Genomic DNA, 26319 nt, shown 5'->3' with positions numbered 1-26319 from the left:
GTATATTAAGGCTTTGCAGACTCTCACAAATTCAAGTTGCCAAGAGTAAACTCCCCTGACTAATAGCACACTTCTGATCAGCTGAGAAACCTAAGAATTTTCCTCTTACCCCTCCACAAAAAGTTGACAGATTGCTGGTTCAAAGGTGTTTGAAAGTATCCACAAATCTATGCATGCACATGTTAGACTAATACAAATATATTTGCAAGGAATCTTCTGAAAATAAATCAAACCCTTGCCATCCATACTGCAAAGGTTTGCCTGTTTTTAGGTAATAACTATATTCTTGTAGAACTACCTAACATATAACAGGGGCTTTCACTTAAACAAATTTATGATACAAAAATACTATCAGACTTAAGCTCCTGATAATGGTCTTTAAGAGTTTAAGATTTTCAAATACTGTGTCCATAGCTTTGCTTTGCTTTGAGGTCCTCAGCTTAAAAAAATAATAAAAACAAAAGAGAATACTTCCTTTCAGAAGGAAATGAGTTCTAACCTTCTTAAGTAAGAAGAAATTCCTTGGTAATTATTTCAAGTTAATAACCAACAAATTATTTTTAAAGTCAAAGTTTGCCTACCATCTCCTGGGGTTGCTGTGCACTGGAATATCAGGTCTGTACTTCCTATATGGCAGATTTCGAGTCATCATATCAACAGACTCAAGAAGCTCCATAACACTGAAGTACTGGGCAAACAAATTCAAACAGTATTATTATCTTTCTGAGAACAACAGGTATCAAGCTTCTCTTTGAACAGAAAATCAGTTACAAAAAAAACAAGACTGAGTTACTAGATTCTATATGTACACTATAAAATTTCAGACTGCCTTCCTTATTCTGCAAACTAACTTTTTTACTACATTACATATAATTTCAGAAAAACAGTTGGTACCTGTGGCTTATTGAATTCAACAGTTATATCCTGTAAGTTTACATCTAGATCTATTTTCGGTGATGAAAAGTCAACATCAGATCGAGGATTCATAAGGAGCTTGGCTTTAGCTGAAATTGGGCGGAATACTAAAAAATACAAGTTGATATAAAAAATGTAATTGAATTATTTAAGACTGCAGTAAATTATATATATATTTATCTTAAATTATGCCAGACTATTAGTTTTAGAATGCTAGATTTGAAAAACATGAACTGCACCAGCACAACTTAGAATACAATCTATACTCAATTTTCAGTTTCACTCTGTCAACATTTACAAAACAAATTTTTGCAGAACACCACCACTAACTTTCCTGTACACTGAATTACATGCAGATGTTTCAATAAATAGTCTACATTTGTAACAAATGGAATCTTTTTTGGCTATGATACAAGATACTATAGTACAAGACAGTTTCAGATATAGCATTTATTTCATTATAGGAACTGTGATTCCTTAAGATTTTTTTGTTATTGTTGCTGTTACAAATGCTTTACTCTTCAATAAATTATACTCACAACAATGGTTAAAACCAAACATTCCATGTTTCTAATTCCAAGCCCAAGTAAGCATGGAACAAAATCAATATTACAAGAAAAAACATTCAGAGCAGAAATATTTTATCTGTTCCATAGTTTGGCAATATCAGGCTTTTGAAGCCACGTTTAGTTCAATATTTACATCTGTTTCAGCAATTAAGCAACACTAAGAATTCTTATATTATCTGAGTTCATGTAAATCGTATTTTTTTCAAATATTGTTTCTTTCATCTCAACAAAAATACTGATATATTACCTACGTATCAAATATTCCAAATTATCTGAAAGGTTCATACTAGTGGAAACATGCATTTTTACAAGAAACCATGAAACTTTTAGCTACACCTCTATATGGTAGCATTTCAATTAATTTTCTCCCTCTATTTAGCTTCCTAAATTCCTCTTTTTTATGGTTCTTATACATAAGTATAATGTTTCTATTTACATGAAGTATAAAATTAGACTTCATGCTTATTACTTTCCTATCAAAGTTTTAGACTTCCAAAGACTTGCATCAAACAGGACCAAATTTTCATCTACCACAGTAAACAAGCATGGTCAGCATTTCTGATGGCACTGCTGAATTTTAAGAGTGTAAATCTTGAATCCTAATCTTTACATAAACCTATTTTGAACTTACTGCATAAAGACTTTAGCAATTTATAATGTTTAACATTAGTTTTCTTGCAACAATAATCAAATCCAGCAACTAAAAGAGATGGCTAAGGAATCAGAAGAAATTACTAGATAGTTCTCTGTCAGTCAACATAGAGACTTTTAGGGGAAGGTAGCAGCATAAAAATGACAGTGCCTTTTCTAACCCTGGCTATAGTGAACTGAGGACTTTCCTGCTGGAGAACAAGCCACTTCCAAGGCCATTCAGACTTGTGAACAGTTTCTAAGCAGTCACAGATGGACATCATAAACAAAAAACATGTATTTTCCGTACAGTGGAAAGCAAAATATCACCATGTTTGAGTAATCCAATGTGATTTTCAGACTTACATAAGTAATACTCAAACAATCTAACTTGCAATAGTCCCACTAAAAAAAAAGGAAATTAATGTTTCAAAGTTGTGTGATTACTTTTTCCACCTCTCATGGAAAAAAAGATACTTTGCATAAAGCAGGTGACCTCAAAAACATACTCAAGCTACTGTGAATTCACCAAACTTACACAGTGTGTATGTTACTGCTAAACTTCTTAAATAAAGGAATTAATCAACGGATGTTAACAATGAGAATCTATTCTAATTACTATTCTAATGTTACTACATTCCATTAGAATGATACATGACTCAAGACTCACTGTTATAAAGGCTTTTTTAATATCACTATACAATACTGTATTCACTGTCAGAAAACAATTACTCTTCCAGGCTTAAATGGCACTCCTTAGTAAGATTTTTGAGTAACAGCCAAAGTGACAACCTTGGAGATGCAGTAAAAAATACAATTAAAAATTAGTATTACAATTAACACTTACCAAAATCATAACCGTCTGGAATCATGTTGTGGCTGGCAACTCCCTGTTTTAAGTTAACCTACACACACAGTGAAGTGAACAGGAAGTTGCATTTCTATTTCCACATAAATTTTTTAAAATACAAAGTGTTAGCATTTTTAAACAGTTCTCAGATAATCCCTCTGACCCAAAGCAAAATTCAAAATACTCATCTATGTTTTAAACAGAATGATGCGTCTATATTTATCTAATAAAATAACACCCAATAGTGGTAAGATGACCATCAATTGTCTAAATTCAGATATTTACAGAAGACTGGCTTTTTTTAACTTTCTCAGATGAGGATTATACTTCTATCACATGAAAGACTTAAGGTATACTGTTTTTTCCTTAAAATGCTTTTAGTTACAGAGAATTCCCCAGGACATTGACATAAAAAGAAGCAGGCCTGAATGTGAAGCGTGTTCTCTGCTTCCCAGTTTCAACTAGAAGACAAGATACACTATCTTACCAATGATTCATCCCAACCACCATGGTAGAACATCTCTGATTTCACATTCCAATAAGCAAAAAGGTTATCCAGTCGCACAAGCTGGAAACACAACAGAACATATGTATTGGTATCTAAAAATTTTAGATTAATAATTTGGATTTCACTACGTCTGGATGAATAAAAATATTCAGAATGTTACTTTTACAATAAGTCTACACAGTTACATGTTTTCTTGATCTTAATTTCTGAAACTCTAATGCAGCTTGTTTTATTAGCAATTCTTTCTTTAGCATACAGTCTATACTGTACCTTGTGGAACAACTTGGCAGTTTCATCATGTAAACATGGATTCCAATTCTTATCTGAGGTCTGAAATGAGAATTAAACAAAAATACTCCAATATCTATAATTCACCAACATGTTATAAGTACAGAAAAAGAAAGTAGCATCATCATTACTAAATACCATGGAAAATAATGTAATACAATCTTCTGATTTAAGATGATTAATCCATTAATTTAAACAAAAACTTGAAAAGGCTAATTCCCCCAAAAATAGGTACATGTATGTACACTGATAGGCTGCACACAAGAAACAAAGATACTTTAAGATTCTGTTTTCAGTATTGCAAACTGTTTTCCTTTACACCAATAATATTTTTAGACAGGTTTTTTGGACAGAGAGAAACAAGGGACTGAATTCTTTTATAAATCTGGAAGCAATTAATTTTAGTTTGAGCCTAAAGAAGACCCTTACAAAATCACCATTTCATTCAAGAAAGTAACATTTACTTAAGGCATATTTTAAGACTAGCAGTTAGACAGCAAAAACTACTTAAGATCAGAGCAACTCAGCACAAGCAACATACTGCTCCTGCTACACAGTCTTCCAGAAACAAAAAAATTCATACCATCTTGTGATTACTACTCTTAGCACCTTAAAGTGCAGCCCACAGACAAAAAAAAATTACCTCCAGTTGAGAAAAATATGTCTTTTTTTTTTTCTTTTTCCGTTTTTTTCCTTTCCCAACACTCCCTGTTATCAGGCAGTAACTTCCTTTCTTGGAGCTCAAGTCAGTTTCAGTAAAATATGCAGAATGAACATCCCAAATCCAGCAAAGTGTATTGGAAACCACAAAAAACAGCAGGCAAATAACAATTTCCTCCTAGAGATCTACTTTAATGCTAGCATTTTATCTTTAATGGCAGACCCACCACAGTACTTATGCTGAATTTGATAAACCAAGTAGTTACCATCTTGCACTACTGATGATTATAGGTGCATTTTCCATTAGACAGTATGTTACCATAAAGCCCAACACACAAAAATATTTCATCTATTGGTAGAAATTAACATGTTTGTCAGATAAAAGGTAAGATATAAAATTACCTGCAAACTTAGATTCTGAAGTGAAATCCCAAATGACAAGGGGTTGTCACGATTTGTGATCTAAAAAAACAGGAAAAGACAACAAATTAATTAATATTCCATAAGCATATGTTTGTTTCTTTCTAATCAAACTATTAAAATTCCACAACTTTACTGGTATTCTCTCAACATGAAAAGGAACTAGAAGAAATCAGACAAGTTCCCAATTTCATGTTACAGTGCACAACCCCTTACGCTAAGATAAACAAAAGTACTTACATCATCTTCATAGCGAATATGGATATTAGAAATCTTCAGCTGAAGATTTTTGATGACCTGAGTTACTAGCTTTTCTACAAAAGTGTCTTGTTTCTCTTCTTTTACTTTATCTATGTTAAAGAAAAACAATTTAACATTTTGTTTACATTTCAGTATCTTTTTTAATTAGACAAAACAATAACACAATAAATATAGCATGATAAGTGTTTGAATTTTCCATAACATTGTACTCCATTTATATAGACACATGTTTACTCTGTATAATCTACAACATTAACAACCTCAGATTAGTAGGTTTCCTAGCTTTAACACCTGCAGAGTGAAGAATCAGGTAATTCAAAAGTATGACCAGCACCCACCAATACTCTAGGTGAGCAAATTTGCATGAAGAACAGATTGAAGCAAACCTTTAAAAAGCCGTATCAGTAAAAATGCTTTGATACTGGAAATAAACTGCTTCTCATAAAAGAGGAAAGAAAATGTCAGGTGACATACGATACAAAAGCACAATTTATATCAGACCACATCAACACTCAAACCTTTTTATTTTCAGAATGCTGGTTCTGCAATACTGATGGCAATTACACCTAAAAAACCATAACTAATAGGTTTTTAAGTAACAAGGAAAAAACAAGAATCTAGAATACATAGACATACTTTCTGGATTCAAGTAAAGAAAGAAGCAGCATCATTTCCATTAGCTTTTCCCAGTCTTACCTTTGTCAGCTATCTTCTGCTTTGCTTCTTCTATTCTCTGCAGTTCCCTTTGTCTTGCTTCCAAGAGCTGCCTGGCTTCTTTTTCAGCATCATATTTTATGCCTAAACACATAATGTAAAAATGTATAATACCGAAAAGCCTTGTATATTGTTTTTAAAGATACTGTTTCAAAAGCTGTAATTTTTACATTTTTGTAAAAGTCACATGTAACAGCTGCATAGCAAAAAAAATAGGTGATGAAACCTAAATTACTGAAAGACTTCCATTCCATTATTTAACTGTAATTGCTAAAAGTATCTACTAAGAATAAAGCTCATCAAAACAGTATCAACCCATTCCAGATAATTCTGAAATCCCACCAATCTATAGTCACTTCTTCCTATAAATTAACTTACTGGCTGTGGGCACAATAAGCAAATAAACTCCATCAAGGACTGCCTCAACAGGTTGAGTATAAAGGTTTTGCCATGGAATCTGTAGGTTAAGTTGACCTACAAATACAAAAGGTCAAAGTAGACAATTAAATAGTTGACTGGAAAAGAAATTAAAAAATAATTAATATTAAACATAAAATCTCTTAACAGTTATTATACTGGAGAGAAAATACCCCAATGAACCTGAGGCAAAAGATTCCTCAGTTGGATTTTATTTTCTTACACAATATATAAACAACATGAGAAGTTATTCCACAAGCAGAACTATCAAATCTACAGTCTTTCCTTATTTCCTTAAACTACATTCCTACTTCTTAACAGCAGTGTCTCCCTCCTTGAAAATCCACTGCAGCACCCTCAGAAACAAGAAAAGCATATGGGCAGCTTATACATTATCAGTCATAAATACTAGGTTTTGTGAACACAGGGAGCATGAAGTTATAGTGCCCTCCCAAGTGCAAATTTTAATAAAATACTAAATCAAAACACATTATTCCAGGGTCAATTTAAAGGAAGCACAATGGCTTTAAACTTACGTTACTTTAAGAAACCATTTTTATAAAACAATCAATTCGCAACAAGAAAACTTTTTATTTTAGCAAAAACAAGGAAGGAAGGAGATGAAAAGGCATGTGAAAGGTAAAAATCAGTTGTGGAGTCTTATTAAGGCAAGGAATGAGATCCAATCCTGCCCAATTGCTCATATTTGCTGTGCTGGGTATTTCCTCATTAATATTGAGGTGATTAAACAAGACTCCAGTACACTTTTTTGAAAACTCAAAAGAGTTTCTTTTCAGAAGAGATAACTTCAGAGTGTACAAAGTATACAAAGTATGGAAATCACTTGCTTGGGATGCCTAAAGTCACTTGCAAGGAAAGGTAGTACTTTTAGAAACTCCTGCATGTGTATAAGATAAAATATAACTTACTAATATGTCCTGCTTTAACTTTAAATGGCACATCCAACTGACTCTGAAAGAAAGATGTTTAGAAAATTTAAGCTCAATTCAGCAACTTGTGAAATGTTTCAATGCAGGAAAAGTTATCATGAAAACCTTAACAAACTAACCTCATAAGAAAAAAAAAATCAGTAAAATGGTTAAGCAAGCATTTGGTTACCAGTTTAGACTGTTATGCTATGTTAGGCTAAATACATTCACAAAAACATAGTCCTAGCTTCATGAGCTACACGAAAAAAAAGGTCTTTCAGTATTACTAAAAGCACATTGACCTAAGCACATTCTTCTAGCAATTGCTGAGAGCTCTCCTAGGGGGATGAAAAATGCATACTTTCCCCTTTAAATTTAATTTCAAATTTATCAGATAATATATATATGAGCAGAGAAAGAAATCAGTGAGCTTCCACTTAAAAGAAAGTGTGTTCTAAAATAAGAACCAAAAAATGAACATTAAACCCATTAAACACATATAACATAGCTCAGGAATAATTTTTGCAAGTATTACTGTTACTTTCACAAGCTTACCAGTGCATTTTCTTTTATTTCCAGATTTTTCAGTGCTACAGCTCCTAAAAGAAAAGAAGCCAAAAGAAAAATTGGAATAACCAAAGTGGTACACACTACAAGTCCCAAAGTTTGAACCTGTGGGTCACAGAAGCCTAGAAGATAAGGGGCCTAATATATGTATCAAACACCAATGGAGGATAGCAGTGGAGTCAACCAAGATTTGTTAGTGAGAACATGCCATGAGAAGGAACAGGATGTGGCAGGAAAGGGTGGCCATACAGACCACCATAAGCCAGAATTCTTCTTGGACAAAGGTCTTTGTTCTGGCTCCTGAAAATGAGCATAAGCAAAGGAATGAGGACAAGAAGCAGGCATGGACTGTCTACCTAAGGTCAATCCAGTAAGGAGGGATCAAGACCTCCAGAGACACCCAAAGACCTCTGACCTATTCCCAGAGAGGTTTAGAAGAACAAACTGCAGATGATATCTCATTTTCATAGTAAACAAGCAAATTAGCTCCATGGCACAGAAATCTTAACTGTATAAAGATACCCAGAATCAAACCTGGACCTTGGACACACCATCAGCTGCACTGACACTGGAGTCAGGACTGCTGATTCACTTCTGTTGTTCCTTTTTAACCACAAGTACCTACAAATTTTAGGAGCTTCATTCCCCTTCAGTGGCGCACCCCAGTGGTCCGTGACCTATGGTCCCCAAAACTTCTACCGTGGAAGAGATTCACAGCCTACATGGCAAATATCCATGAAAGATGATTAATCATTCCACAAAATTATATCTGAGATTGTCTCACGGAGCTTGCATGTCCATGAAAAATAACATAAAATTACTCAAAGTAAAGATGCTGGAAAACCCTTTCTCAATTTTCTAAGAACCCATTTTGAAATCAAAAGTTAGCTTATTTTTTCTCAACCATCTGTCTCCTATCCTTGTAGAAATCCAGCAACAGTAAATGTGAGTGGAATTTTGGCCCTCAAAAGATCTTATTTTTGCCAGTTTTATTTATAGGCCTACAAAAATTCACAGTAAGTATTTTGGTAACCTAAATTTTAAGGAGAGAACAAAGAAAATTTAAATTGCAAGATCAGTTTTACAACATACTTCACATCAAACACTTGCCATAACAAAAAGAATACTGGGACCAGAAAACTCATAACATAAACATGTGCACACAGTCCAAAGCAATGTCTTCTGCAAAATCTACACGAATGGATCTTCTGTGATGATTACTTTCAAACTAGCTGTAGAGCATTAACACATGCACATGAAATAGACATCTGATACAGCTGAGCAGAGGCATAAATGAGATTCCAGAAACCAGAAGCAGATTACAGGCCTGGAAAGCAATACAACTTGAGGTTGCAAATGAAGGTTGAATTAACCCAAAATGCTTTTCTTTTGGGATGCATGTTAGAAATAGCAAAATGTATGGAGAAATGGGAGCTCTCCAATTGCAAGAATATTCTTGCAGTTATATAGTGCTAATGGCAATCAACAACTGTTCAAAGTAGCACCAATTTTGGGAAATTGGACCCAAATCTCAAAAGTGTACGCACTAGAACAGTTGACTCAAGTCGTTGAACTGATATGGAGGAGTTGATCAGGTAAACTAATCCATCCATCTCATAGCACTCACAAAATACTATGAAGATTTTAATGTTTTAATTTATTCATTGCAGCAATTTAGAATCACATTCCAGTAGAAATCTATACACCTGATATGTGCTAACATCAGCCTCTCCAGAGAAATACTACATGCAGAGTTTTATATACCATAGTTTTCAATTCCATTCTAAATTTATTCCCTGATAAAGCTTACTCTGTAGATACCATTTTAACACTAAAAAAAAAAAAAAAAACCAGTTTGCTTCTTCAAGAAGATATCACTAATTATAATTGTATTCATGGCAAGTAATTCTAAGGGTATCCAGAGCAAAGGTTCAGGTTCGTAACCAAGCTACCAGGCACAAGGTGCGATTTCTGCAGTTTCTTCAGTTGTGCCATGAAGCAGTTTAGCTGGGTTGAGTTTCTTCACTTTCACTGATGGCTATGTAAACAACCCCTCTCATTTATCAAGAGTCTGACACATGCCACTGTTCCACAGAGGTACAAGCTACAATAATTTGGCAGCCCAGATGCTTCCAAAAACTAAGTACTGCAAAGTGAGTAAGGATTATCTTAAACATTTACAAATAATGTTTTCTGATGGCAGAACTATTTCTCATTTTATTTGAGCACATTATAATGGCAGACAATAACTCGAGAATCAATAATGTTTCAAATGGGAAGCTTTCGAAAATTCTACATTAAATGCTGGGATTTGGAAGTGAGGTACATAATTCTTCACTGTTTTTGATTATGATTTTACTATTTTTAAAAATCACTTATGATTTTACAATTAAAAAGTTTGATGTTTTAATTAAGAATTACTAGAAGAAATACCCATTAGTACAACTCCAAGCATCTGAATTTTAGTACAAACTTACTGAAACATGTTCACTAAAATATAACAGTTCACTTGCAAAAGCCTTGTTATGGTCTGATCAGTGAATGGACCATCAAAGCATATGAAAGTCTACTAAACAGGCACTAGGTTATGTATATTGATGTAACCTTTCTTTTTAGTATACTTGAAAGAGAGCCCAAGACACTGACTAAACATTCCAGCAGTAAACAGGAAATATTTCCAAAGCCATCACACTTGCAAAGCTTGCAACCAACTCTGATGCTCAGTATTTGAAATGTAGTTATTGTAGTATTCTCCTTCATTATCAAAATTTAGTCTCCACTACATGTAGTCATTTCCCTTGCAATGAAATGCAGATCTAAGTGCAACCACATTGAATCCTGACCATTCAGGTGGGGATTGGAGGCAAAAAAAAAACCAAAAACCCCCACAAACAGAAGCAAGAAAACCAGGTAATAAACCCTAGTTACAGGATGTAAAACAGCTTGTGAATTAGCCTTGGACAGTAGATTTTAATTGCAAAAATCAGAAAACACATAAAGACTTTAAAGACTTTATTGTCATTTTTGCTGATGGTTGGTTGGGTTTTTTTGGCAGGGCTGGTGTCCTCCTGTTGGGAGCAACTAAGTGTTTTGATGTCAGACATGCATCCAATACATGATTAAAAATTACCCAACTAAGCAACCTTAGAAACTGTACGTACAAGTAGTCGGAGTTGTATAAATACCTACGGTTAAACATGCAGGCTACCAGCCAAAACAATAATAAAAGCCAGAACAGTTATAAATATCTATAGTAAAGTCTAGAATTTATTTAGGCTACACTATAAAGCAAATTTTTAGATTTACTGATCTCTGGACAATGTGAATAATTCATCAAAATAAATCAGCTGTCAAAATTCTAGAAAAATAGCTTTAGTGTCTTAATTTTAGATACTCAAAATAACTTCATTAATTTAAATGCATGAACTAACATCTACTACCAAGGATTCAGCTTGCAAAAATAGATCTAGTAAACTATTTCACCAAAGAAGTCTAACAGAAAATTCATTATGGTTGAAAACAAAAGATAAAAGGGGGAATAAAACTAATCAACATAAAAATCCTGTAGATTTTATCTAATTAACCACTCTGCTGTCTTGCAAATAAAAGGGCAGGGGAAGGAAAGCAGACAAGAGAGAGATGAAAGATGAGAAAATGCAAATACCTTAGCTAGTATCTAATCAGTACCCAACACTCCTGTTCAAATATTGTAACAAAATTTCTGCTTTTTTCCAACAGCATTGTCAGCTTGTGAACCTCTCTGATCACTTAACACAAACACCTGCTTTTGCTAGTCATTTCCCACTTGTGTTTGTGCTGTTAATTATTTGTGTTTAAGCATGCCCTCTAGAGACAAGCTGCAAGCCTTTGAGGATCAGTGCCTGCCAAACATCTCGTCTATTGACATCTACTGTAAAATAGATCGTGAAAGACAGTAAAAACTACCAGACATTATGTATCACTCCAGTGAATTCAAATTACTATTATGTAAGAGGAGGGCAGGAGGTTGCACCTGCTGTACCTAGACAAGGCAAAGTAAACAAAAGTATTTGTCTTTCACTATAATAATAGTTGTAGGCAAAAATAAAAGTGTTTGTATGCTCACAAACATGCCACTTATCTGCCTATATCATCTTACTCACACAGCTGCCCCAAAAAAGACACCAGCTACTCAAATACTAAGTTGTGTTAAGTAAGACATGCTTGAAACCTTACACAAGTGTGCCAAGTCAACCAAGATTTAAGCTTTTTAAAGGGTAGTACAAAACACTGAAAAATTAGGCAGAGTCAAAAGAAAATAACAGTATAATGAACTGTAATAAAACAATTGTTTAATCTCTCACTACTGGAAACCTCACTGGCATTTCACTTCTTGTCAAAAATAACTGCAGACATCTCATATTGCTGCAAGCATCTTTTCAAGTATTTTAACTTGACCAGATCCAGAGCATTCAAAAATATTTGACTGACCTAAATACTTATCTAACCTGTTCATCTAAGCCAAGTACTTGCACACTGGTTAACGTAGCCCATTGAAACTATCTTTCTTAGTGAACACCAAAAAAAAAGAGGTTAAAAAATACTGTCCTTCCCAGTATCAGCTATCCTACAGCTTTCTCTAATGGCTGCTTAACACATTTTTTTACCTTACTTCATATTAATGGATTTCCCAAGGCATATGATTTTCTCCTTTTACACTTTTTTCTGAGCCTTGGCTTCTCCAGTATTGGCTTTACATGTTCAAATTACCTTTTATACCTGTGTGGGTTGAGCTACCTTCAACTTTCTGCACTACCTTTTATATTTCAGGTCATTCAGTTCTTGCAACATTCTCAGCCATTCATGTTTTAGGATATCATATGCTTTTCAATATTGAGATCGTCCATATTGAATACCCTTTATTCTGTGGGTTTTTTAACAAGAAAAAACGTCATTACTGTAATTATTAATGTGTTCATGTATTTTCTGGAGCAGCGTCCTCAAACAACTTTACTACACTGACTAAATATAGAATAGCTTTAATAGTGCATGATGAATTATCTCATTTATCAAAACCAAGGTTAATATTAGGCATGATCATTAAAAAGTCATTAATAATGCTCTGAATTTAGAGGCTGAAACTATGTAAAATTGGATTTTATACACAGCCTATGAACATGTTACTAACCTTAATTCAAAGAGGCTAGCTATAAAAAAACCACAAGGGCACTATTTGCTCCCTACAGCCTTCTAATATAAACCATTCCAGTTTTTAATCATTCAGAGGCAAAAAAAAAAATGCATGCCTTTTAAAATTTAAGAATATATATATATATATATATAGAGAGAGAGAGAGAGAGAGAGAGAGGGAGAGAGAGAGAGAATACTTGTGCAATGCTCTAGCATCCAAAAAGCAGTGGTGATTTGTTACAGGGGAAAAAAAACCAAACAACTTTCCTTTTTTTTTTTTCTTTTCATTTGATGGATTTGGGACAATTTCAGTAGTACAGGAATTACGTAAAATTTTGCAATCTTATCATGATACAGAAAGACAAACACTGTAAGAAAACACACAGCTGTAATGGAAATGCTTTCAGAGCACACAGACAAGCATGAACAGCTATTAAGTGTACACAAAATATGAAGGCAAAAATGGTACTTTTCTTAAAAATACCTTAGTTACAGAATTTCAGTAATTAACAAGCTTACAAAATTATCCATAGACTTTAGGTATACTGTGAGTGTAAGGATCTGATAATCAATTATGCACTCCATATAAATGTAGTCTACATTTTCTACTGCTGCTACTACTAATAGTTGCTGCCTTTTACATAGCAGAATGCAATTTCTAGGTCCTGTGAGATATTTGAAATAAAAGAAATATTGTAGATACACATACCATTAAACATTGACATAATTTAAGTCAAAAAATGTGGTAGTCCAGGAAAATATAAAACTCTACAGGTGATGCCTTACCAACACAACAGAGGCTGTTCTGAGCCTCTAAGAGCAAGACATTGGTATATCAGTATACATTATAAACAAGTCAAGAGGCCATGTAGAGAAAAAATAATTTTATTCTAGTACATAAGCACTAGAGAAACAAGAAATTTAGTTTAAATACAAATATATATTAAATATATACTAAAGCCTCTAAAATGTGAGAGCCTCTTGGAGATAAAATAATAAAAAGAAAATTAAGTTCCATAGACATGGAAAAATATGACAGCTGAATATCAAAACTTCAAAGAAAAAGTGAGAAGTTTTTTTTAGTTTTTGTTTGAGTTGGGCTGTTCAGTTTGGTTTTGGTTTTTTTTTTTCAATTGAGACAATGTACAATCTGTTAATAGTTGTTTCACAGAGGCACAAGCTGTCATGACTAACCATCAGCAACCTAGAGAGCTGGGAAAAATAAGTTTCACCTTTTTTGCAATGTACAACTATTTCCCAAAACATATACAATGTTCCGTATTTTTCATGAAATATTCTGTCTTCACTGAACAGCAAGAAGAAACGATGGTAACTTCAGTACATAAATCATGCAATTAGCTTGACACAGTTCTGCAGAAAGGTGCAATTATCAAACTTTTCAAATAAGGCTCACCTGATCAGCAAGAGATATGCGATATTAAGCCTTACTGCTAGAGATTAAGGACTAATACATTGTCCCCAGCAGTTACACGTGCTGCTGCTGTGTTAGGAGTCCTTATAGAGACTAAACTTTACAAAGATGCTATGAACGCCTTGACTAACTGAAGGAAAATTGCTGCAGAGCTGAAACTAAATGAGGACGCCATTTCAGAAAACAAGCATGAAAACAAAAATGTCCATGCTGCAATATGCTCAAGAAGCTTACAAAATCTTGTTAATGTATATGAGTGCCTAGGAATGGATTTGCAGGTAGGCAAATACCTCGAGGATGTTTCACACCTACTGTCTGAATGCACCTGTAAAAAAACCTGACCCTCTGTGTTTGCTTTTGCTGATGCTGCAGACACCAGGGATGTACATTCAAAACTGAGCCAGCACAAATCACTGCATAGGCATCCGTTCATGGTCTGTGTCTGACAGACCTTTGGTGCTGTTTTCTTGTAGGTACCTTACTAAGGAGACCTCAGGAGCGCATATTCAAACAGAACACTTTACTGTCTTCAGAACTGGCATGATCATGTAACCACTGCTTACCTCGCCTAGTACAGCCAGGCACCGCCTTTGCAAACACCTAAGGCAGTATCTACTCCTGGTTCTTTAAGGCTAAAAATAACAAGTATTCCAGACCTACAGATGACAGCGCCAAGAACGAATGGGATGTCACTGCCGCTCGCGGAGAGGCCACTCACTCCCACAAGAACTAAAACACCGTCAAAACCCTTGGCGTTTATGCACGGCTTATTTCCGGGAGTGGAAAACGCCCGTAAACCAGTTCAGTGTCGCATTCCCACAACCAGGTCAGGCTCCCGCCTCCAAACTGCCCGCCGAGCAATTCCCAAACTTTCCGCGAGCACCAGAGACACCGCGGTCAGCCAAGGTCCGTCCCCATTTAGGAGACAGCACGGGAGGCTCCATATGGAAAAACAAAACAGAAGCGGCCGTTCATGCGCCTCCAGGACTTGGTCCGGTTTCTCCTGCCCCGGTTCTGCAGCCCCTCCCCCGCCGCCGCGGCCGGCCGCTCCGCGGGCGCCGCCTCCCAGCCCGCCCCCGCGGCTATTTTTAAGCGGCCGGGCAGGTGGGAAGGCGGCAGAGCCGTCGGGTGGGCCGGCGGCCCGGCCCGGCCGCGCCCGGGACGCCGCCCGGCCTCCTCCCTTGTGCGGGCGGCAGGGCGAGCCCGGCCGGGCAGGAAGGCACGCGGCCGCGGGAGGGAGGCAGGGAGGGCAGGCGGCTCCCCAGGCCCGTACCTCCCCAGATGCCCAGCTTCAGCTGGGAGCTGTCCAGGTTCACCACGTAGTCGCCAAGGAAACGGTTCAGGACGTCCACGACCAGGGACTCGAACACCATCCTGCCTCACGCCGCCCGGCAGCAGCAGCAGCGCCGCCGCCCCGGCTCCGGCCGCTCCGCCAGCCCGCCCCGCCCGCGGCCCGAGGGCGGAGCAGCGCTGCCCGCTCCTCCCGCTGCGGGCGCCCAGGAACAGGCGGGGCCTGGCCGAGGCGGCGGCGGCCGCGGGGCCGCGCAGCGCCGCCTGCCGCCGGCCCCGCCCGCCGGGCCGCTCCGTGCCGGCTGCCCGCTCCAGTGCAGGTACGCGGTACCGCAGATCGGGGAGGCTGGAAGGGACCGCAGGAGGTCTGCTCCAATCTCCTTGCTCAGGCAAGGAGAGCTAATGGCGCAGGACTGCGGCCCGCTTGCTCTTGAATATCGCCAGTTAGGGAGACTCAGCAACCTCTCTGGGCAGCCTGTTCCAGTGCTCGGTCACTGCACAGTAAAGAAGCTATTCCTCATGTATAGATGGAGATTCCTGTACATCATTTTCTGCCCGTTGACCCCTGTGCTATTGCTCGGCACCACTGAGCAGGGTCTGGATCCTTCAGGTTCTCACAGACGTTGTTAAGGTTGCCTCTCACTCAGTTCTTCTTGAGGCTGAGCAGGCCCGACTCCCTCAACCTAAGGGATTCCAATCCCTTAATCATATATTTGCTCTCCACTGAACCCATTAGTTTGTCCAAGGGATTTAAATGTGGCATAGCCATAACAGGTTTGGGAGTATTTTTCTCTTCCCCAGCCTAGGCAGATATTGAAATTACTGCATGTCTTGAGCTGTTCAAAAGTGGCTGAGCTATTACTGGCATAATGACTGAAACAAACTGAATTGAATTTGTCTCTCCAAAGAGCTTGACTCCCAGGGTGTTTTCTGGCTTGGGTATCAGCTGAATCACATGGAAATAACTGGGCCATGTTTGCCCTGAGTGGCTGTGCTGAGTACCCCTGCAGTCACAGGTTTTTTAAGGAAATTTCCCTGTCTGACCATTCACAAGGTTCCCTGGCAGTTGCACTCCTGATGCTGGAGACTTTCACTGCTCGGACCGAAGGCCCTTCACAGCAGGTGGCTACAGGGAGTCACTGAAGTGAGCCACTGGATTTCCTACACACCTCATGTTTGTCAGTGTTGCTGAACCTTTGTATTCAGTATAAAAAATTAAACCACTGAGGGAAAAGGAATGAGAAAACTGCCAGATATTATACACCTTTTTGTTCGTTTTTACAGAAATAAATAATACTGCCTACCACTTCTGACCTTTCCTTTCACTGTGGGATTTATAAGCCTGCTTACCAGAACTTGCCACACCAGTAATGCCTTGCATCCACCCAATATGCAGAATAAAGTAATTTGGAAATAAGTATCTTGATATAAATAAATACATTTTTATGTATATAAAAATTACATTGTTCCTTATTAACACAAGGAAGTGGGAAGAGTGAGACTGAAGAATGATAACAGAAGATGTAAATACACAGTCCTAGGTTTCTCTGAAGTTACTTTGTATTGTTTGGAAAAATTACAATCTCAGCATTTCCAGTTCTTGGGTTTAGCATCTTTTTCTATTGAAAAACAGCAGAAATAAAAATAAAATAAAATAAAAACACTCCCCACACACACAACAAAAAACACAACCCACAACTACATTAGAAAGAGGTTAATTGGACCAATGAACCTGAATGTGATCAGCAGCTTGTGCACACCAAATGTAACTGTGTCCATGCACTAATACACATACATGAGAATCTCTATAGAATCTCTAGCTGGCTTTTATAAATTTCTTACACAAAGCCAGACATATTTCTTATAAGCTATCTCTAGAGAAAAGTGTGGACACAAGGCTTTATTTTGTGACTCAAATCACACACCTTCCTATTTATTTTTAGAAAAGCTAGACATTAAATCTATTTCTGTCCAGTTACTCTTCCAAAATCGGGCTTTGGCACTATATGTCTTCAAGATTATCTTCTACCAGTTAGTTTTCCAAAGTAACTTTACTTTGCAAGTCTACTGCTCCTTAGGGTATGGGTAAAATTTCTTTGTCTTGTTCAAATATTCTGGAGAAGGCTTTCTGAAGTCAGGGAAGCAGGAGTGTCCTAGGTCAAGTATGATTTCTTTTGATCACAGTGATACAATTTTTATTCTGTTATTGCAAAGAAAATTTTATGGTATGATGGATTTTTTTGAATTCACAAAGTGTGGGGGAAACTTCTACAGCAATTAGTGAGGCTTGAAGCTCTCCACCTGAGAAAAACTGCTTACTGCTGATGAACTGCTAGGCCTAGGGTATGTGACCACAGACAAGCATGTGTGTCCTACTAGTGACTCTTACCTACCTAGAAATCCATAACATTTGCAGACTCATCAAGGCACGGAGTTCCATCTTTTTCCCCTTCATTCCTCTTCATGTCCCACAGCTCACTAGCACTGGCAGGAGCAGTGTAATTTCAAGCCCAGGCTGGAGCAGTATCTGTGAAGTAAGGAACAGAGTGCATCAAATAGTGGAGCATCTTGGGGCATCCATCCAGTCCCATGAACCAAAGTTTCTCCCTGGTATTTCCACAAAATTTGGTAACTCTGTCTACATACACAATGCAATCAGAGCCAACATGACAATCAGAGGCACCTGGACAGCAGTTTTTCCACTTGAACTCTTATCCTGTATGTTCCTGCAGTCTCCATTGAAATCAATTAGTAATCACTCCGCTTTTCCCATTTTTGTAACCAAAGCTTCTGAAGTGCTTGATGGCACTTTACACCTGTAACAAAGCTATTTAATATGTGGCACTTTACAGCTGTAACAAAGCTGTTTAACATGTGACAAGATGTTAGCAACCAATTTTCTGGGTTCACTGCTCATGGAATTTCTGCAAGCTGAGCCTGGAGGCCACAGACTTCTTTGAGACAGTGCGGGATTCCAGGTCAGCTTTCTGCTACCCTCTTTGTGAAGCCTGCTAAGACTTCTACTCAAGTGACTCAGAACCTCACAGGTCTGCCAGGATGGCAGGTCATCTTCAGGGTAAATGTTGTCCTTGCTTCAGGACAATCACAAACATCCCTCTCAGCCACATATTAGAATTCAGGAAAGTAGATTTATCATTTTAAAAAAATAGAATCCAGTGTAAAAGATGTTTCTTCTTAGTTTACACTCTCTTTAAAAACTTCTAATTTCCAGTATCTAATGAAGTTACATTACTTTAGGCATACGGCCATGATTCTATGCATTTTCATGTTCATCAATATGAATGTTCTTATCCTTGTTTCTTCCATGTTCCAATAGTGCTTTCAAGTGGTTTTAATTCAAAGAAGCACCAAGTGCAGTGAATACAGCAGGAGGAACTGTGAACCTTCTTATTGTGTCCCTGAAAACCTAAAAGCCTAATCTTACAGGGCTTTCAAAATTGTTGAGCTAGTTGGAGATTTTTAGACTATAACTACAGCAAAACCACACACCACAAGGGTGTCTTATTTCCTAAATCTTTTGGAGTCACCTGATTTTGAATCTCCTTCAGAATCAGCTGAATCGTGGTGGAATGTTTGCTCTGCTTACATGAACTTTTCCTCAAGAGAAGGTGAAATGTGTAAGTCATACAATCCTTCAATTACACATGCAGCAATGTAGTTACTGCTGAAACATATAGTAATCTTAGTAAATCAGTCTTACTGAGCATGAGCTGCTTAAGGACTTTGAAATCCAAAGATAAAATCAGAGGTTTTTATCTGCTCAAGCTATGCAATAAAAACTCCAGGACTTTCTTATCAATAAGACACTTCAGCTAAATTTTAAGGCCAGTTCTTGCAGTTCAAGGAACAAACTAGAGAGTAATTTTATTCTTCTTGTCATCATCAAAGGATTCATTCAGTGATTTGGTAAAATAGAAGCTTTAGAAGTCCAGTAGCCTTTTTAAGACTGTCCCTGAGATGACTCTGATCTTCAAGCTTTGTTCAAAATTGTAGTCTGACATGGCAGTAGACAAAACAGGTTGTACCTCAGCAGCAGATATCTCAGTATAGTACCAAACATAACCTTGGGACAGGGATATGTGTCAGTCCAAGGAGAGTGAATTCACCATAGCTGCTGATGCAACAGCATGACATGTTTCTTTATCTCATTTGTTTTTCAGCTGCTATGCAGTTTATCAGCTAGAAAGTACTACCAAGTTCCTCCCTCCTCTGCAAGGGTGTCAACAGAGCCTGGTCTTGGTGTCCCACTCCACCCTTCCTTTAATTCCCTTGAGACTGTGTTGTGTGTGGGAGGTCAGGTGTGCTGGCCACATTCCATCCAGGGAGTAGCAACTGTATTTTCCCCTGTGTTTTTCATACCATTACCTTTAATCCCATCATCTTCCCACACAAGCAGTATTCATGGATTTTATAGTTTACCTATCCTTCTCAGAGGGCATATATCCAGGGTTTACAAGTGATGTAAGGAGAGATGTTTTTGTTTGAGGGAATTTTGTAGAATTGTTGTAAATTAAGAACCTGCAAAAGGGGGAAAAACAATCTGAGTGGAGACTGAGACAATATGGAGAGGTCCTACAAACATGTAGTTGGGCTTTTTTTTCAAAAAAATTAATAAAAATAAAAAAGCCATGCTGATGTACAGTTCCAAACCTATGGATTATGGTTTCAGACAGACAAAAACTTCTGACACTTTTTTAGTAATAGCAGTAATTTTTTCCAGCAAATCGGTTCAGAAGGATTTACAGTTTTATACATTTATATGTAAAGAAAACCATTATTCTATCAAAAATTTCACATATAAATGATCTGTTCTTTGTTTTATACCATTTGAGAGATTTGTTCTTGCTCCACTGCTTTTCTAGGTCTTTGATTACTGAAGCCTATCAAAGCATCTTTTACTCTTTTAAAGTATGCAGTTTCACTGAAAGCCCAAGTATTATCATATAAACAAAAAATTGGAGTTGGCAGTGAAAAGAGAATGAGAGAAACAACTACTCAGTTTGAACACACATAGTACAAAATTGCTTCAGTATTAAAGCACTTGAAATATTGAGACCTTTCATCCTTTGAATTGTTAGACCCATATCAAACCTATTCCTACTGTATTTCTCAAAGGAATTTTGAAAGCTCTATCCTGATCCTTATTTTTCCAGTATAGATAAAATATGGGGAAAGAAGAACTCTAAAGAGTTTCCAATGAAAAAAAAGAAACATAGAAAAGAAGGCTGAGCAGCTTGAGCAACTCTTCTTAAAAGTGCCACTTCCTTGGCACTTCCATCACACATACTCTGAAGTTCCAAAAAAGTAAAGTTTTACAGTAGCATTTGTTATATTGTCTGTTTTTGGAAGAGCAGTGTTAGGTATCATTCCAAATGGTTCCCTCATCAGCAAAGTAAGTGGATGCGTTGCCACTTAATCCAGTAGAAATGGCACCAGGACCCCAGTAGGGCAACTCTGTGTACTGAAAATACAAATAATCTGTATTTGACATGACAAATTTGCACAAGAGAATGTGTCAATAAAATTATTCAGAGTATACAGGTACAATTGACAGAACTGCTCAGGGCACACTACATGATATTTTGCATGACACAGACCTCTTTTTGACACAAAGGGCAGGTATATGTTATTTCCTCAGTTTTGAGAAATCAATTCATAGAACTTATTTGCCATCCTCATCTTCATATTTTTATTATAAACAGCTCCTTATATTCAACACCAGTGTACATTTCTGCTGTGCTACGCAGACAAATACTCATAATATGCCACATAAATACCTACAATATGCTGCTTATCCTGCTCAATGTGTAGAAATTTGCCTCTTTTCATATATTATATGTAGTTATTGAACACCTTATTTGTGTTTTAATTAGACACTAAGCACTGGTCTTCAATGAAGCCTGCACTTCTATACTGCATTCCCACTTCTGTTGTGCTACTGAACCTCAGTTAGATGATACCATTGTGCTAATGCAGCTGCACACTGATAATGCTCAAGGTTGGTAATAGCAGTAGTCAAACAGTAGTCTACATGCTAGATTTGATCTGTAAGACTCTCGAGTCTGTTAAATGCATGTCTTGATGGGGGAAAATAGGAAGGGAGACAAGAGAGAAGGTAAGTAGGTAAGTGTATGGTGTCAGATCTGAAGGCCAGCATATGGGTAAATATTTTTTCACTTGTTTCAGTTGACCAAACATCAAGGTTTAATCCCAGCTGGCAACTAAGCACTACCCAGCTGCCCACTCACACCCCTGCAGCAGGATGAAGGAGAGAATCACAAGTGAGAAAACTCATGAGCTGAGGTAAAGACAGTTTAATAGGTAAAATACAAACCATGCACACAAGCAAAGCAAAACAAGGAATTCATTTGTCACTATCCATTGACAGGCAGGTGTTCAGCCACCTCCAGGAAGGCAGGGCTCCATCACATATAACAGACACATGGGAAGGTAAATTATACCACTTTGAAAGTCCCCCCTTCTTCCTTCTTCCCCAACAGCATATGGTTTGGAATATGCCTTTGGTCAATTGAGTTCAGTTGTCCTGGCTGTGTCCTCTCCCAGCTCCTTATGCATTCCCAGCCCACACACTCATGGGGTGCTGTGAAGAGCAGAAAAGGTCTTGACACCTTGTAAGCCCTGCTTGGCAGTAAACATCCCTGAGTTAGCAGCAATGCTTCCAGCACAAATCCAAAACATAACCCTACACTAGCTATTGTGAAGAAAATTAACGCTATCTCAGTAAAAACCATCACACCAAACCAGAAAGACGACTCTTTATCATGAAGTGTGACTGTTTTGCAGAAAAGAGAGTGGAAAAGCTCAAATGCCAGTGAGCAGTTTTAACCAAAATGGAGTCTCTGGATCTTAAAGTTGACCTTTGTTTTTTTTTACTCACAAGATTGCAAGACTCAGAGCAAATGATTGATTTTGCTGTTTTTTGTGAAGGATGCTTGGATGGGAGAGTTAAATTATGGAGGTGGCACCATCTGGTGGCTGTACACAGATTTTTGTGTTGTTTTCATGGGTTCAAGGATTTAATGATAGTTTATATTCAAAAAAGAGATACATTTAATACATTTTAATTATGTTATGTCCCTTTTTAAATGAGGTGCACATGGAAAATGTGAATTCTCACAACACAAGGTGGTTGCATTTGGAGTTGGTCTTGGACAGTTGAAGTGAAATTGGTGTTTAGAAAGCACCCGTGACAGCACAGCAGTCATCTAGCATTGAATGGGTGTAATCTATATGGAATTAGATAAAGACTGTGATTTTCCCATGTTGCTTATTCTTAGGTACCACATGTAGAAGAGAAGAGAGAACTTATTGTAAAGACATTCTTGCATGTTTACTCTGTCTGCAGGATAAGACAATGTAGATACTAAAAATTATTTCTAGAAGTCCTAGTGACTAATGCCACATTTGTGTCCCCTTTTGAAAAATCATTGATATTGTAGTCTTTGGAGAGTCCCTGAAGACAAGCCCTTGCAAAACTGTTCTTCAGAATGTGAACATCTGAAAATGAACCATGACTATCCCCACTGAAACGGGGTGTCAACTTAGCCATCTCTGCTCAGACCAGAGTGACTGGAGCTATCACTGCTATGCTTTACTTTCTGCAATGTTACTCACTTTATGGTTCTAAAAAAAGATACTTGGACTGCATGGCTCAAAAGCAAATCTTAATCCTATAGTTCTTCTGTATGAGTGTTTTAATAGAAAATGGTTGTATAGGCTCTTGTACTCCAGTGGCCCTTCAGAGAGACCTTGACAAATTAGAGGTCTGGGCAAGCACCAGCCATATGAAGTTCAACAAGGGAAAGGGCCAGATTCTGCACCTGGGATGGGGCAACCGTGGATGTACACACTGGGGAATGAGACAGCAGTCCTGTAATAATGGACCTGGGGGTCCTGTTTGAAAGAAAGTTGAACATGGATCAGCAGTGCCCTGGCAGCCAGGAGGGCCAACTCTGTCCCAGGGGGCATCAGGCACAGCTTCACCAGCCAGGCAAGGGAGGGGATTGTCCTGCTCTGCTCTGAGCTGGGGCAGCCTCACCTCGAGTGCTGGGGGCTGGTTTGGGCACTGCAATATAAGAAAGACATTGAACTGTTAGAGAGGATCCAAAGAAGGGCTGAAAAGATGGTGAAGGACCTTGAGGAAAAGTCAGGATGAGGAGTGGCTGAGGTCACTTGGTCTGTTCAGCCGGGAGAAAAGGAGACTGAGGAGAGACAGGCCTCACTGTAGTCTGCAACTTCCCTGTGAGGGGAAGGGGAGGCACAGACATTGATCTGTTCCCTCCATGAATAATGACAGGACTCAAGGAAATTGCATGAAGCTGAATTGGGGGGGGGGGATTTAGGTTGTATATTAGGAAAAGGTTCTTCACCCAGAGGGTGAAGCTGGAGCACTGGAGCAAGCTGCCGAGTGAGGTGGCCACAGCACCAAGCCTCTCTGTGTCAAGAAGTGTTTGTACAATGCTCTTGGGCACACGGTGTGATTCTTGGGGTGTCATGCATAGGGCCAGGAGCTGGTCTTGATTATCCTGATGGGTGCCTTCCAATCCAGTATATTCTATGATTCCGTGATTCTGGGTCAGCTGGCTTAAAACCTCTTTCACAAAGTTGTCACACAGGTTTTTTATGAATCTTCTGTCCCAGATTGTACCATCTGTGTGATGCTCCCAGTTGATTTCTGGGAAGTTGAGGTCCACCATAAGGACAACGGCAGTTGACTTTGAAGTGTCCTTTAGTTTCTCAAATAATTTGTCAGCATTATCATCCTGGCTAGGAAGTCTGTAGCAGACGCCCACAATGATATCCACATTATTTGTTAATCCCTTGTCTCATCTGTGCCATTGCCAACTGTAAGCTTCATAGATTCTATTATTGTCATTACATAGAATGCCACCTCCCAGCCTCTTCTGTCCTGCCTGTAACCATCCAGCAGGACACTCCTATCCCACCATGAAGGTGCTTTATTGAAAATGTTGTTTTCAAACTGAACAGGGTAGGCTTGAAGTGGTCATGCTAAAGAAAATCATATGCTCCTAAATTGTGGTATGTTATCATGCATGCATTTTGGATTACCAGACCACTAAATTGCTTGTATATGTATATTAATTAATCTATTTTCCTAGACGTTAAGGTCCTAATCCATTTTCAGGTCAAGCTTATTTATAATTAGCTGGCAAGTTCTTGTGTTATTGTTTTGTATTCCCATATCTTCTGATGTTTTGAACCTCAATTAAGGGCCTTGTCAATTTAGAATTTAGGGCCTTGCCTCCCATTTCATGCCCATGCTCAATTCTATTGGATTTGGGCCTTGGAAGCTACTTCAGAATTCTTCAGATTCCCTCTTCCACATCTCCTAGTACTACATTAAGGTTGACCTTCAGTGTCCAAAAGTATTCTGTGCTCTGCATGTCAAAAGGGCTTAAAACCAAAATTTGCTTTACTATGTTTTGGTGGTTCTGTTGCTAATCTAGTTTTTATACAAATTTAAAATACCAGTACATATAATACATTAGAAAGACTATACATGTGTATCATAAATGACATTATATAGTAAAGCATATCTGTCACTGAAAGCTTACCAAATACATTATTTTAACATCTATGCAACATCTGTGCGTTTATGCAAAATATGCATTATGAGTATTTTTCCCTAATTTCTTTTTTATTTCTGTTGTCAAAACTTAATGTATGTTTTTGTAGGAAATTGGAAAGTAGATTAGTGGCATTTAATTTTGTGTTTGTACCAAAGAACTATTTGGGTTTGAAGAGAAGTACTTTCTGTGGACTTCTAGGAAACCAGAAGATGGCAGCAAGTGTTGATTAGAATTTTGTGCTGCTGAACCTCTTCACATCTTCAGAGCAAATCAATATCCTTTGTAATGCAAGCATTTGCTTTGAATGTGATGTGTAACAGAAAGAGCTAATTTACATTTGTATCAGTACCATTATTCAGTACAGGGACATAAGAGGGCTAATCCATTTCAAACAGATTTATACATTTGAAAAGACTAATACTGTGAGGGGCTATCAGTGTGCACATGCCAAAGAAATTATGCAATAATCTATTGAATACATAACTACAAAACTCCATGTATAGTAACTTTTTCTCTTCATACTGCCATTCTGGAGCTTTTTGCAGCATGTGTTTTCAAGATAGGTGGGGTTTCTGAATAGGCATATCAAAGGTTGAAGGTATTAATGGTGATGGAAGATAACTTTTTATGTTGATTTCAGGATAGCTCAGAATGAGGGTAGTGCTTCCATGGATCTTGGTGGGAACACTTAAAACTGAGGTCTAATTATCAGTGTATCAGTCTGTTTCTAGTTTGGCAGGGTAGATAGGATTGAACCAGCAGATAGAGGTACAGCAGGTTTAATATTTACTTTCTGGATTTTAATTTGAGTACTGTATATAATGTTAGTTTGCGGAAAGGTAGGAAGAAACACAAATCTGCACAATTTAATCAGAATATCACACTTGGTGAGAGAAACTCAGTGGGATAATTTTAAATCCTTTCTGGAAATTGTCTACTGGGCCAGACATTAAGGCTAGCTTTCAGTAGATAGCTCAGCAGATCTTGATAATGTTCAGGTGAGAAAAATGCTCCCAACTTAATGTAAATTACCATGGATCAGAGAGGAGCCAGGAGCAAAATACTATG

The 26319-nt window shown here is 37.7% G+C and overlaps 1 protein-coding gene across 6 annotated transcripts in view; it reads right to left on the bottom strand.

Moving 5' to 3' along the window:
• The window catches only part of VPS13A (vacuolar protein sorting 13 homolog A), a 106193-nt gene extending 90412 nt beyond the window's left edge, over window positions 1–15781 (bottom strand). For all 6 annotated transcript variants that reach the window (XM_021530522.3, XM_077790188.1, XM_077790189.1 and 3 more), the window contains exons 1-12: window positions 15603–15781; window positions 7717–7760; window positions 7162–7204; window positions 6194–6289; window positions 5798–5899; window positions 5081–5190; window positions 4823–4882; window positions 3743–3802; window positions 3452–3532; window positions 2962–3019; window positions 895–1022; window positions 582–688 (exon numbers count right to left, since the gene is read on the bottom strand). In XM_021530522.3, coding sequence (XP_021386197.2) covers window positions 582–688; window positions 895–1022; window positions 2962–3019; window positions 3452–3532; window positions 3743–3802; window positions 4823–4882; window positions 5081–5190; window positions 5798–5899; window positions 6194–6289; window positions 7162–7204; window positions 7717–7760; window positions 15603–15702 — 989 coding nt within the window. In that variant the 5' untranslated portion in view covers window positions 15703–15781. The remainder of the gene's footprint in view (window positions 1–581; window positions 689–894; window positions 1023–2961; window positions 3020–3451; window positions 3533–3742; window positions 3803–4822; window positions 4883–5080; window positions 5191–5797; window positions 5900–6193; window positions 6290–7161; window positions 7205–7716; window positions 7761–15602) is intronic.
• Window positions 15782–26319: the final 10538 nt, after the last annotated feature.

Source organism: Lonchura striata, chromosome Z (assembly GCF_046129695.1).
Source record: "Lonchura striata isolate bLonStr1 chromosome Z, bLonStr1.mat, whole genome shotgun sequence".
Taxonomy (NCBI): domain Eukaryota; kingdom Metazoa; phylum Chordata; class Aves; order Passeriformes; family Estrildidae; genus Lonchura; species Lonchura striata.
The sequence above is the reverse complement of the archived record's forward strand: the minus strand, read 5'-3'. Positions and strand labels throughout refer to the sequence as shown.